This window comes from Saccopteryx bilineata, chromosome 2, assembly GCF_036850765.1.
Source record: "Saccopteryx bilineata isolate mSacBil1 chromosome 2, mSacBil1_pri_phased_curated, whole genome shotgun sequence".
NCBI classification, from domain to species: domain Eukaryota; kingdom Metazoa; phylum Chordata; class Mammalia; order Chiroptera; family Emballonuridae; genus Saccopteryx; species Saccopteryx bilineata.
The window spans coordinates 172,957,156-172,969,587 of NC_089491.1; the positions used below are offsets into that span (position 1 = coordinate 172,957,156).

Below are 12,432 nucleotides of genomic sequence, written 5' to 3' on the forward strand. Positions count from 1 at the left end.
CTTTCCTTCACCAAAGAATTCAAAATTCTAGTTTTGGCATTTAGCTTTTTCCTGATGAATTCTGTTGAATGACTCATCCTTCTCTATCAAAGTTTTTCTTCATCACCATGAACACCTTATTAGGAGTTGATAATCTAGTTGGAAAAACTAAACAAACAAACAAGAACTACTAGGTCTCCAAAGATTCTCAGCATTGGAATGGTAATATTAACGCAGGTGCTAACTGTGTTATAGAAATTACACATACATCTCTGCACTTTGTGACGACACTCAAACCAACCGAGCCATCCAACCAGGGCCACACACATATCTCTTGTATGGCAAGGGACCCAGTAGAGAATTCATAAGTGATCAGTGAATATGTCAATTCTCTCAGTGCTCACTTCCTCTTGTTTACACCTTAGCAATCAGTGCTGATTGATATGTTGTATAGCAGGTGTTTTTTAGAACTTTTTCCCTACATACTATATTTGATTCTAAACGCCTTAAGGACAGAGAAATTATCCTTTTTTTATTTCTCTTCTACTTACAAGTAGAAAGATCTCCAAGTATCAAGAGATCAATAAATGCTGACCAGTTTGAATTTGAGTCACATAATTCAATCCTTCACCTGAATCCCAAGTTTATAAAGAGACAGCACAAGATTGTGGAAAAAAACGTTCAACTTGAGTCTGGACAGAGCCAGGTTCTAGTTCCATCTCAATTTTTACTAATCCATGAAATGGGAATAGTAACATAAAGCCTCACTACCTCCTCAGGGTTTTGCCAGTCTCAAATAGAATACCCTTGAAATGCTTTCCAAGAGGCCCTAGCAATGCTTAGCAGCCATTAAAAAAGCATGTCTTGCCTGACCAGGCTGTGGCACAGGGAACAGAGTTGGCCTGGGATGCAGAGGACCCAGGTTCAAAGTCCTGAGGTCCCTGGCTTGAGTGCAGGCTTACCAGCTTGAGCATGGAGTCACTGGGTAGAGGGTGGGATCATAGACATGACTCCATGGTCACTGGCTTGAGCCCAAAGGTCGCTGGCTTAAATCTCAAGGTCACTGCCTTGAGCCCAAGGTCACTGGCTTGAGCAAGGGGTCACTCATTCTGCTGAAGCCCCTCAGTCAAGGCACATATGAGAAAGCAATCAATGAACAACTAAGGAGCTGCAACAAAGAATTGATGCTTCTCACCTGACCAGGCGGTGGCGCAGTGCGTAGAGCATCAGACTGGGACACAGAGGACCCAGGTTCAAAACCCTGATGGTGCCAGCTTGAGCGTGGCCTCATCTGGTTTGAGCAAGCCTCACCAGCTTGAGCCCAAGGTTGCTGGCTTGAAAGGGGTCACTCATTCTACTGTAGCCCCCCAGTCAAGGCATATATGAGAAAGCAATCAATGAACGACTAAGGTGCCTCAATGAAAAGTTGATGCTTCTCATCTCTCTCCCTTCCTGTCTGTCAGTCCATATCTGTCCCCCTCTCTGTCTCTGAAACAAAAATTTAAAAAAGATATGTACTGACATATAGAGATGTCAGAGATACATGAATAATTGTTATAGTCTGTGGGTTTTGTTTTAAAGAGAAAAACAAGATATACTATTATGTAAAAAGACAACTATGGAACAGCATGAATGATATAATTCAACTTTTTTTTTTTTTTACAGAGACAGAGAGAGAGTCAGAGTGAGGGATAGACAGGGACAGACAGATAGGAAGGGAGAGATGAGAAGCATCAATCATTAGTTTTTCGTTGCGCATTGTGACACCTTAGTTATTCATTGATTGCTTTCTCATATGTGCCTTGACCGTGGGCCTTCAGCAGACCGAATAACCCCTTGCTCGAGCCAGCGACCAAGCTGGCGAGCTTTTTCCTCAAGCCAGATGAGCCTGCACTCAAACTGGCAACCTCGGGGTCTTGAACCTGGGTCTTCCGCATCCCAGTCTGACGCTCTATCCACTGCGCCACCGCCTGGTCAGGCTAATTCAATTTTTATTAAAAAAAAAACAACACAACACAAATATTGGCCTGACCTGTGGTGGTGCAGTGGAAAAAGCATCAACCTGGAACACTGAGGTCACTGGTTTAAAACTCCGGGTTTGCCTGACCTGTGGTGGCGCAGTGGATAAAGCGTCGACCTGGAAATGCTGAGGTCACTGGTTCGAAACCCTGGGCTTGCCTGGTCAAGGCACATATGGGAGTTGATGCTTCCAGCTCCTCCCCACATTCTCTCTCTGTCTCTCTCACCTCTCTCTCTCCCTCTCTCCCTTTCTCTCTCCTCTCTAAAATGAATAAATAAAATTAAAACAAAAAAACAAACAAAAAAAATTTAAATAAATAAATAAATAAAACTCTGGGTTTGCCTGGTCAAGGCACATATGGGAGTTGATTCTTCCTGTTCCTCCCCACTTCTCCCTTACTCTCTTTTCTCTAAAATGAATAAATAAAGTCCTAAATTCATTTTAAAAAAGGAAAAAAAAACTAATATTAAACCATACCATTTAACAATGGTATGAAGAATGGGATTAAAGGAGACTGTTAGTTTTTACATTTTCTATTTCTGTATGAATTTATATTTGTAATATAGTTATGTAAATATAAATATATATATATATATTTAAATGTAACATTATATGAACAGATTTACATTCAAATATTGTTGTTAAATATGTATTTCTGTGCCCGACCAGGCAGTGGCGCAGTGGATGGAGCGTCAACCTGGAAACACTGAGGTCGCCTGTTTGAAACACTGGGCTTGCCTGGTCAAGGCGCATGTGGGAGTTGATGCTTCCTGCTCCTCCCCCCTTCTCTCTCTCTCTCTCCTCTCTAAAATTAATAAATTAAAAAAATATGTATTTCTGTATTTGCATTTGACAGTTTTACTGTGACATTTGGCTAAAAATAATAAATTTATTGTAAAAAAAAAAACAAAACTTAAAGCAAATGTAAAGTAGTTTTATAACATTAGATCTAATCCCAGGCATGACAAACTTGTTTTATAATTCTGTTCTGTGGTTCTGTAAAGAAGTGGTGGCAAAAAAATAATAAGAGGGACAAGGAGAACCACAGGATTGGGGCGAGGGGAAGAGAGATGGATAATGGAACCTAGACCCAGCCAAAGGGCCATGGCCATTATTGGGGAAACACCCTCCCCTTCCTGAGCAAGGACTGAATTTCCAGGAAGAGGTCATCCTCCAAGTTTCAGAACGCATTATAGGCCTTTTGTCCCAATCCTCCTGCCTCTTGTCCATTGGCTCCTGGTTACTTGTGATGTTTCTTCTCTCCTCAAGATCACTTAAAACCTCCAAATCAAATAATCATGTGTCCAGCTGGATGAAAAGTCAGAAAATCAGGAGCCTCTTAGTGAGAGATGGTGGTGTGTATCAAGTCTGACACCAAAACGACCTTCCCACTTGAAGAGGAAATGAGTTCAAGTGGAACATACTAACATTCTATTCAGCTGCTCACATATCCCAAAGTAGAAGGCCTTTCAGATAGCTGGATACTTCTATCCAGGATCAAGGGCCAGGATCAAGGATAAACACTGCTGGGAGACACCTAACCACTGGGATGCACTGGAAAGTTCTACACCTCATTTTATAGCCCCATTCACTCATCCTCACACCCAAATCCAGATGGGCTTAGCTGGATTGAAAAAGTTTAAAAAGCCCTGGCTGGATAGCTCGGTTGGTTAGAACATTGTCCAAAAGTGCAGAGGTTGCCAGTTCAATCCCTGGTCAGGGTAACACAAGAACAGATCCATGTTTCTGTCTCTCTCTCTCTCTCCCCCTTCCTCTCTCTGTAAAATAAATTTAGAAAAAGGTAAAAAGTAAAATATAAACGCAAACACTTACGTAGTGCTTATACCGTGGGCTAAGTACTATTCTAAGAACTTAAATAGAGTGATACATTTGCCTGACCAGGCGGTGGCACAGTGGATAGACCATCGGACTGAGATGCAAGAGACCCAGGTTCGAGACCCCGAGGTCACCGGCTTGAGCCTGGGCTCATCTGATGTGAGCAAAAAGCTCACCAGCTTGGACCCAAGGTCTCTGACTTGAGCAAGGGGTTACTCGGTCAGCTGAAGACCAAAGGTCAAGGCACATATGAGAAAGCAATCAATGAACAACTAAGGTGTCGCAACAAAAAACTAATGATTGATGCTTCTCATCTCTCTCTGTTCCTGTCTGTCTGTCCCTATCTATCCCTCTCTCTCACTATCACTCTGTCTCTGTAAAAAAAAAAAAAAAAAAGAATGGATTGGTGTTCCTGTCTCTCTCTCTCCCCCTCTCTGGTTAAAATCACTAAATAAAAATAATTTTAAAAATATAGTGATACATTTAATTTCAAGAGTGCTATGGGGCAGAAATGACAGTATCACCCCCATTTTACAGATGAGGAAACTGAGGCTCAAATTTTAACCCAGGTAATCTGGCTCTGGCTCCATGCTATTGATATTAACTAGTTCCTGATGCTGCCTCTTAGCAGCATTTTGCAGGCAGTGTGCACCTGCTGAACCAATCCCTCAATTGACCCATATGGGCAGAGACACAAAAGTGGACCAGATGGCCAAGGCTAAATACTCCCACTCTTGCCCTTCTTTAGGGACAGGGCTTAGGCTAAGTGAGCAGAGCTAAAGGGGGAAAGGCTAAGTGAGCAGGCCCAGGGAACACAGGTAGTACATGTCATAGAAGGGGCAGTGCGCAGGCAGCAAAAGATAAGGTTTAGCTTTGGCTTTGCCATTCACTTACTACATAGCCTTGCTTTGAGGGGATTTTCTTATTGGCTAAAAAAAGGTCACCAGCACCTAGTAATACAATGCCTGGCATATAGCAGGTGCTCAATAAAAATATATTTAGGTTGAATGGACAGTCTCTAAGATGCCTTCAAGCTCTTAACACACTGTGAGTCTGACAGGAAAGAACCCTCTCCATTCCATGTCATCAGCCCCTTTGAAGAAAGCTCAGCAGGGACAAAGTTAAGGAAACCATATAAGTCAGTCTCCTCTACCCTCCATTTTTCTTATCACTTGGGAATGTAGGCCCCTCCTCATATCTATATCAGTAAATAATTGCTGTTATCCAAAATAACAAGTTAGCTAGGCTCTACATTCTAGTCTAATAGCTGCCAAAAGGGCAGCTCTTGAAAAGGTAGGTGTTGTCCTAGCCGGATGGCTCGGTTGGTTAGAGTGCTGTCCCGGTACACAGAGGTTGTGGGTTTGGTCCCTGGTTAGGGCACACACAGGTACAGATCGATGTTTCTGTCTCTAAAATCAATCAATCAACAACTCAATCAATCAAAAGCAAGAAAATCCATGTGTAAGCTAGCCCATCTCTTCTTCAGACATTTACTTCAGCACAGACATGGGCAAAGCACCCACTTGTGTGTATATACAGGGATACAAAGGCAAGACACAATTTCCTCTTATCCTCAAAGAAATCATAGTATGGTAAAGAGAGACAGAAAGTGTACAAATAACTATAAAATATATCTAGGTACAGCTCAACGTGGCAGATAGAGGATATAAAGTTATTACAACAGATTCTGTCTTGACCTCAAGACAGGAGAAGGAAATGTATCTGTTTTTCTGTACTTAACCTCATCTTCTATTCCCTGTAGCCTGGGTCAGGAACACGTGTTCTTACTGCTGAGTAGAGACCTAAGACCACCACCTATTCTTCCCTTTCAGCCTCACCCTGGAGAAGCCCATCCATGCTACATTCCTACAGCACCAGCTGATGTTATCTTTCCACACGGGTTGGGACTTGCAGGTCTAGGAACATCTTGCATCTTCCTGTCTGGAAAGTAGTTTAGAACCCAGGGAAAAATCATCAGTTCCTCTCTAGAACAGATGGGTCCCCCATGCCCCTCTCAAGCACATTCCAGAACACACCCTTGAGCCTACCCTCTCCCTGCCTCTCCACCCTTCTTAAAGTTGGCTCTGCTTTCCCTGAGAAGCCCAGGAGTTGGTAGAAGGAGTAAAAGCAGATACCATCAGAAGTGAAGCAGGGAGGGACCCAGAGAACTGGTGTTCCCACTGGCAGTTTCCTCCCCTGATGGCTCCCTCACCCTCAGTCTGGGTGGAGAAGAGTCAGGTACAGACAAGATGTTCCAGTCCCTCAGTCATTCACTGCTCTCTCCCCTTGGGAGCCCTTCACTTTGGTTTCATACAAGGATACAGGACCTGGTGGGCTCATGTGATCCTGGCAGAGGCAGAAGGCAGGTAGCATGGATGTGCTAAGCTGCAGGCTTCTTACTATAGGAAGGCTCTGAATTTGCCCTAAAGGGTGGGCACAGAGGCAGCCCAAGTCCCTGGAATCTTTGCTTAGTCGCTTGGGCATTCATCCCATACTCCAGACATTATCTCACTCTGGATGTGGAGCAAAGGTTTTGCTTGGCAACTGGGGAGGATGCCTATCCTTAGGGTAACAAGATATGAAGGACCTAAGAGCCTCAAGCATTTCCCATCCATTTCTTCTGAAAGAAAAGTACACAGCTTCAGTTTAAACTGGATATAGTCTTAGGTTAGAATACAAACCTTCACTGATAACCACACCTGTCCTCAAAACCTCCAGCTGCCTACCCATCAGAAACTACTAAAATGGGTATAGGTCAAGATGAGTAAATCAAATTAATGCTCAGTGAAAAGTGTTTATTTTTAAATGGAAAGGGGAAAAGGAGTTACACAGAGGCAACTTTTGGCATCTTCTTTCCAGGCCATCACCTCCATTTGCTCCCCAACCCAAAGCACTGGCAGAAGGAGCCCCAAGGACAGGTGAAGGGGCCAGATAGTCACAGAGATATCTATACCATCCTGGAAACATGGAATTCAAGAGTCTGTCCCAGCCCCCTTGTCCTGGAACAGGGTTAGAGCTCAGGGGTATAGGGCTCTCCTGTGGGTGAGGGTACCCGCAGTTCAGCATCGTGCCTTACCACAGTGAAGAGCCCCACCACTGCCAGGAGAGCCATCACCATGACTGCAGAGCAGATGTTGAACATGTTCCAGGTGCCTGTTTTGCGATCACTGTCATGGAGGACTAGGAGCCCCAGGCAGGCCAGTAAGTGCAGGGGTACCCGGAACCAGTTGAGCACACCAGCTTGCTCTGTCTCAGGGATCACCTTTCTTCGCAGGAAGCTCATGCTGGGAAAGTAGAGTCCACAGGCCAATTCGATAAGTAGAAAGGCTATGAAGGACTCCACTGGATTCTCCTGGCCTGGACTGGTGGAGAAAGTCAGCATGAAAAGGGAGAAGACAACGATGAGGACAGCAAGGGAGAGCAGATGCATAGGCTGGAGGTGGTACCTCTTGGAGGTAGCAATACGATACAAGAAAGAGCCGAGCAGGCTAGCTGCCATGAAGCTGGAGAAGATGATGCCCAGCGGGGCCCCATGTGGGTCCAGCACAGGTGTCCAGAGGAAGACAAAGATGAAGATGACACTCTCAAACAGGGCCTGTATGGTACCTAGCAGCAGCACACGGCGGTCCGACAGGAGGCAACGCAGGCCCCCAGCACAGGTCTTTGAGAAGGCACGCTGCCGATCATAGTTCTCTCCCCAGTTGTGAAGAGCCAAGGCCCCAGCCAGAGCCAAGAGAGGGATGGCAGCCACAAAGGGCGCTACAGGCCCCAGTCCCATCCAGCAGGCCACAGCCTCAGCTGCCACACCTGCCACTACAGCCAACACATGGTTCCAGAAGGCAGCTCGGGCAAAAGTAGCCGGGATCCACTCAGCAGGGAAGTCATGCCGCTCCACGTGCTCATGGATGTACCAGGCCTCAAAGGCAGAGAAGAGCAGGGCGGTGGAAAGCCCACCAAGTGCTCGGCCCACCAGCAACACAAAGTAGTCCTGAGAGAGTTTGGTTAAACAGCACAGAGAGTAAGTGAGAGAAAAGAGGACACAAGACTTCTTTCGACCCAGCCAATCCACAAGGGAGGAGGCCACCAGCCCAAAGAGGACTGTGGAGGAAAGGCCACAGACATAGAGGATAGCAATTTGACCTTCCAGGAAGCGGTAATGCTGATAGAGTTTATAGAGGTAGGGGGCCTGAAGCCAGTCAGCTGCCAAAGCCAGGAAGTAGACCTGATAAAAGTCCAGTTGGAACCGAAGGAAGGAGGGATTGCTGCAGGCCCTTCCTGGGGGCTTAGCCCGGCATCTTGACAGCTCCAATCCCAGGCAGGAGGCCAGGAGGAGCACAAAGACAAGGTAGGCAGTCACCAGCATGGCGGGCCCCCGGACGACCTGGGGGAAGAATGGGGTTTCAGAGTCACATCCATTGCCCAGGCAGCACAGTCAAGGGGCTGGATGTCTAAGCAGAAGGCTGCTCCACCCTACCCCCTGCCAACTGCACTTCCCCACCCCTCAACTCCATTTCCCCAGAGCTCAGACTGGAGGGACCAGTCGGGTGGGTGGGAGGAGTGGCCCGCCAGAGGAGTCTCCTCGGACACTGTGGTACAGGGAGGGGTAAGAAGACTGAGCGCATACACGGGCGCGCGCACACACACACACACACACACACTCACACACACCCCTTGCCTAGCATAGCAAAGAAGTCCCTTCAATAATCCCAATCCCTTCAATGAAGGGGCTGCTGCCCTCTTCCACAACAGCTTCTGCATAGTTCCTTCTATTACCTCCTACCCTCTCTGGGGAGCCCGTTTTTGCCCTAGGTGCCTCGTCTTCTCTCTAGGGAATTCATGCCGCCGGCATGGGCCTCTAGAGTTAATTTAGGGTCACGCGCGTGCATCTCAAATCCCCCACCCTCCAGGTCACGGGCTCCCCCTTCCGCCCCCTAGCTACTGCCCAACGCCCCAGGGCCGCCACACCCGCTGGCGCCTCACCCAGACTCCCCTCACCTGCTGCCCCGGTCTACGGGGACGTTCCGGACTCGTCCGGCTCCAGGCCGCCCGGCCGCCCTGCCCACTCTACTCCAGCTCCCGCTCCGGCTCCGGCTCGGATTCCAGCAGCGCATCCGCCCTTCACAGCCTGCTTCCGGAAGCCTGGCAGGCTTCGGGTCGCCGCCATGCTGGTCCCGTCACGTGACGGGGGCGCGGTACTCAAGCCCCGCCCCCGCCCCGCCTTCCAGCTCCGACCCCCGCGCGGCGCGGCACTCCGCGGCGGGAAGTCTAGACTCCTGAAAGGTTGCTCTTTTCGGTCCGGCCTTCTCCGCTGCTCCCCGTGACACCTGCTCCTGGGACTCCCTGATACCTGCGGGCCACCTCGAAATAAAGGCCTATTTCATCTCTTTCCGTGCCATCGGTTAGAGAGCGCGGCTGTGTCCGGGAAAATGCCCAGTCCCGCAGAACTGGCGGCTGGAGCTTCCCTGGGAACACCACTGCTACAAGCCGAAATGGGCTCTTCCATTTTCCCCTTTCTCATTGTAGTGACCTCTAGTCCAGAAGTCATTATGGCCCAGACACCTGAGGGAGGAGGCAGTGTGGTTTTTAAAGGACTTGGACTCCGGCTGCAGATAGACTAAGGCTCAAATCCCACCGTTACTTACCAGCTGTCTGGCCTTGGGCAAGCTGCATGACTTCTCAGTGTCCTAATTTCTTCATCCGAAGTCAAAAGAGAACAGTGCCCAAATAAAAAGGCTAAAGTTCAGCAGCAGCATAGGGTTAAGAATTTCAGCCCTGGAGCAGAAAGCTCACTTTCTGCCACTTACTCTGTTACCTTGGGAAAGTTACTTTTCTCCAGCTTTAGTAAGATCTCGAGACCCTACAATGGCTTCCCATCTCACTAAGCATAAAAGCCAAGATCTTTTAGACTGCCTACAAACTCTTATGTCCTGTTCTCTGCTACTCTCTGACTTCATCTACCATTCTTCCTCCTACTCTTTCTATTCAGTCTACACTGGCTACCACCAGGGTCTTTGCACATTGTGCCCTATATGGTTCTGGTTCTCCCACATGGTTCCCTCCTTAGTGCCCCAGTTCTCTGTACAAATGACATTTTATCAGAGATGCCTTCCTTGGCCATCCTGTGTAAAATAGCAACGCCACTACCTCCACCACAGTAATCTACCTGCTTTCCTTCTAATTCCCTATTCTCCTTTGCTTCATTTTCTCCATAGATCCTAACACCATCTGGCATACTATATATTCTTACTTGCTTATTTCCTATCTCTTTCCCCTACAGATTTTTACATGCTTTGTTCACTTGTATTTCCAGTACTTAAAACAGTTACTGGTACATTAAAAAAAATTCAATAAAAAATTTTTGATGGATAAATGAAGAAGTTAATGTAAATTACTCTATTATTTATTTATTTGTTTGTTTGTTCATTTTTAGAGAGAGAGAAGGGGGAAAGAGCAGGAAGCATCAACTCCCATATGTACCTTGACCCGGCAAGCCCGGGGCTTCAAACCAGCAACCTCAGTGTTCCAGCTCGATGCTCTATTCCAGGGGTCCCCAAACTATGGCCCACGGGCCACATGTGGCCCCCTGAGGCCATTTATCCGGCCCCCGCTACACTTCCGGAAGGGGCACCTCTTTCATTGGTGGTCAGTGACAGGAGCATAATTCCCATTGAAATACTGGTCAGCTTGTTGATTTAAATTTACTTGTTCTTTATTTTAAATATTGTATTTGTTCCCATTTTGTTTTCTTACTTTAAAATAAGATATGTGCAGTGTACATAAGGATTTGTTCATAGTTTTTTTTATAGTCTGGCCCTCCAATGGTCTGAGGGACACTGAACTGGCCCCCTGTGTAAAAAGTTTGGGGACCCCTGCTCTATTCTCTGCGCCACCACAGGTCAGGCACAAATATAAATTACTCTAAAAAGTGCTGACCTGTATTAGCTGTTAACACTTATCAAATGTACCTAAGTTATATTTCAAAAAGTCCTGAGCCAATGGCTATAGGTGAATTATTTAACTGTGACAACAACCCACAAGGTCACTACTATCATTATCACCCAGAGTTGGGAAGGTTTGGTGACATGTCCAGAGTCACATAGAAAGAGGTAGAGTCATAACTGGGACCCAGATCTTTCCAATTCCATGCTCATATGATTTTTTTTAATTTATTTTTTTATTTATTCATTTTAGAGAGGAGAGGGAGAGACAGAGAGAGAGAGAAGGGGGGGAGGAGCTGGAAGCATCAACTCCCATATGTGCCTTGACCAGGCAAGCCCAGGGTTTTGAACCAGCGACCTCAGCATTTTCAGGTCGACTCTTTATCCACTGCACCACCACAGGTCAGGCCACTCATATGATTTTTGAAAAGATTAAATAAGTCCACTGATTTGCACAGACAATTAGTAAATGTTGGTTTTCTTTACACTAAAGTTTGGAGGGAAGAAGAGTGGGAGAATCTGGAATTATGTCTCAAGAAATTATGATAAAGGAAACAGCTGAGATTTGTAGCCAAGCTCCAAAGGGCCTTCATCCCTAACTGGCAAACTTCTAGAGAGTAGAAAGGTGCAGTGGTTCCCATGCAGTCTTTTATTTTTATTTATTTATTTATTTATTTATTTATTGCCTGACCAGGCGGTGGCGCAGTGGATAGACCGTAGGACTGGGATGAGGAAGATCCAGGTTCGAGACCCCGGGGTCCTCGGCTTGAGCGCAGGCTCATCTGGTTTGAGCAAAAAAGCTCACCAGCTTGGACCCAAGGTCACTGGCTCGAGTAGGGAGCTGCTTGGTCTGCTGAAGGCCCGTGGTCAAGGCACATGTGAGAAGGCAATCAATGGACAACTGGGGTGTCACGGTGAAAAACTGGTGATTAGTGCTTCTCATCTCTCTCCGTTTCTGTCTGTCTGTCCCTATCTGTCCCTCTCTCTGACTCTCTGTTCCTGTAAAAAAATAAATAAAAATTTTTAAGAAAATATTTATTTATTTATTTATTTTTTGCATTTTTCCAAAGCTGGCAACGGGGAGGCAGTCAGACAGACTCCCGCATGCGCCCGACCGGGATCCACCCAGCACACCCACCAGGAGGCGATGCTCTGCCCACCTGGGGCGTCGCTCTGTTGCATCCAGAGCCATCCTAGCGCCTGAGGCAGAGGCCACAGAGCCATCCTCAATGCCCAGGCCATCTTTGCTCCAATGGAGCCTTGCTGCGGGAGGGGAAGAGAGACACAGAGAGGAAGGCGAGGGGGAGGGGTGGAGAAGCAGATGGGCGCTTCTCTTGTGTGCCCTGGCCGGGAATCGAACCTGGGACTCCTGCACGCCAGGCCGACGCTCTACCACTGAGCCAACCAGCCAGGGCCCCCATGCAGTCTTTTAGAAACGCTATGAATCAAAAATTATGGTTTCCGGCCTGATCGGGCGGTGGCGCAGTGGATAGAGCATTGGACTGGGATACAAAAGATCCAGGTTCGAGACCCCGAGGTCGCCAGCTTGAGCGAGGGCTCATCTGGCTTGAGCAAAAGCTCATCAGCTTGAGCCCAAGGTCTCTGGCTCGAGCAAGGGGTTACTCAATCTGCTGAAGGCCTGCAGTTAAGGCACGTATG

At 47.2% G+C, this 12,432-nt stretch overlaps 1 protein-coding gene across 1 annotated transcript; it reads right to left on the reverse strand.

Annotated features, from left to right (window-relative positions):
• Window positions 1-6,615: 6,615 nt before the first annotated feature.
• On the reverse strand, window positions 6,616-9,028 carry MFSD5 (major facilitator superfamily domain containing 5). The gene is made up of 2 exons (XM_066258601.1): window positions 8,831-9,028; window positions 6,616-8,216 (listed from the first exon to the last, which is right to left on the reverse strand). Exon 2 carries the CDS (start codon window positions 8,196-8,198, stop codon window positions 6,846-6,848), a length of 1,353 nt encoding a protein of 450 aa, XP_066114698.1. The 5' UTR covers window positions 8,199-8,216; window positions 8,831-9,028; the 3' UTR covers window positions 6,616-6,845.
• Between the last annotated feature and the right edge of the window lie 3,404 nt (window positions 9,029-12,432).

Coding starts and splice junctions, on each gene's coding strand:
- MFSD5 (XM_066258601.1), bottom strand. CDS start 8,198: ATGCTGGTGACTGCCTACCTTGTCTTTGTGCTCCTCCTGGCCTCCTGC.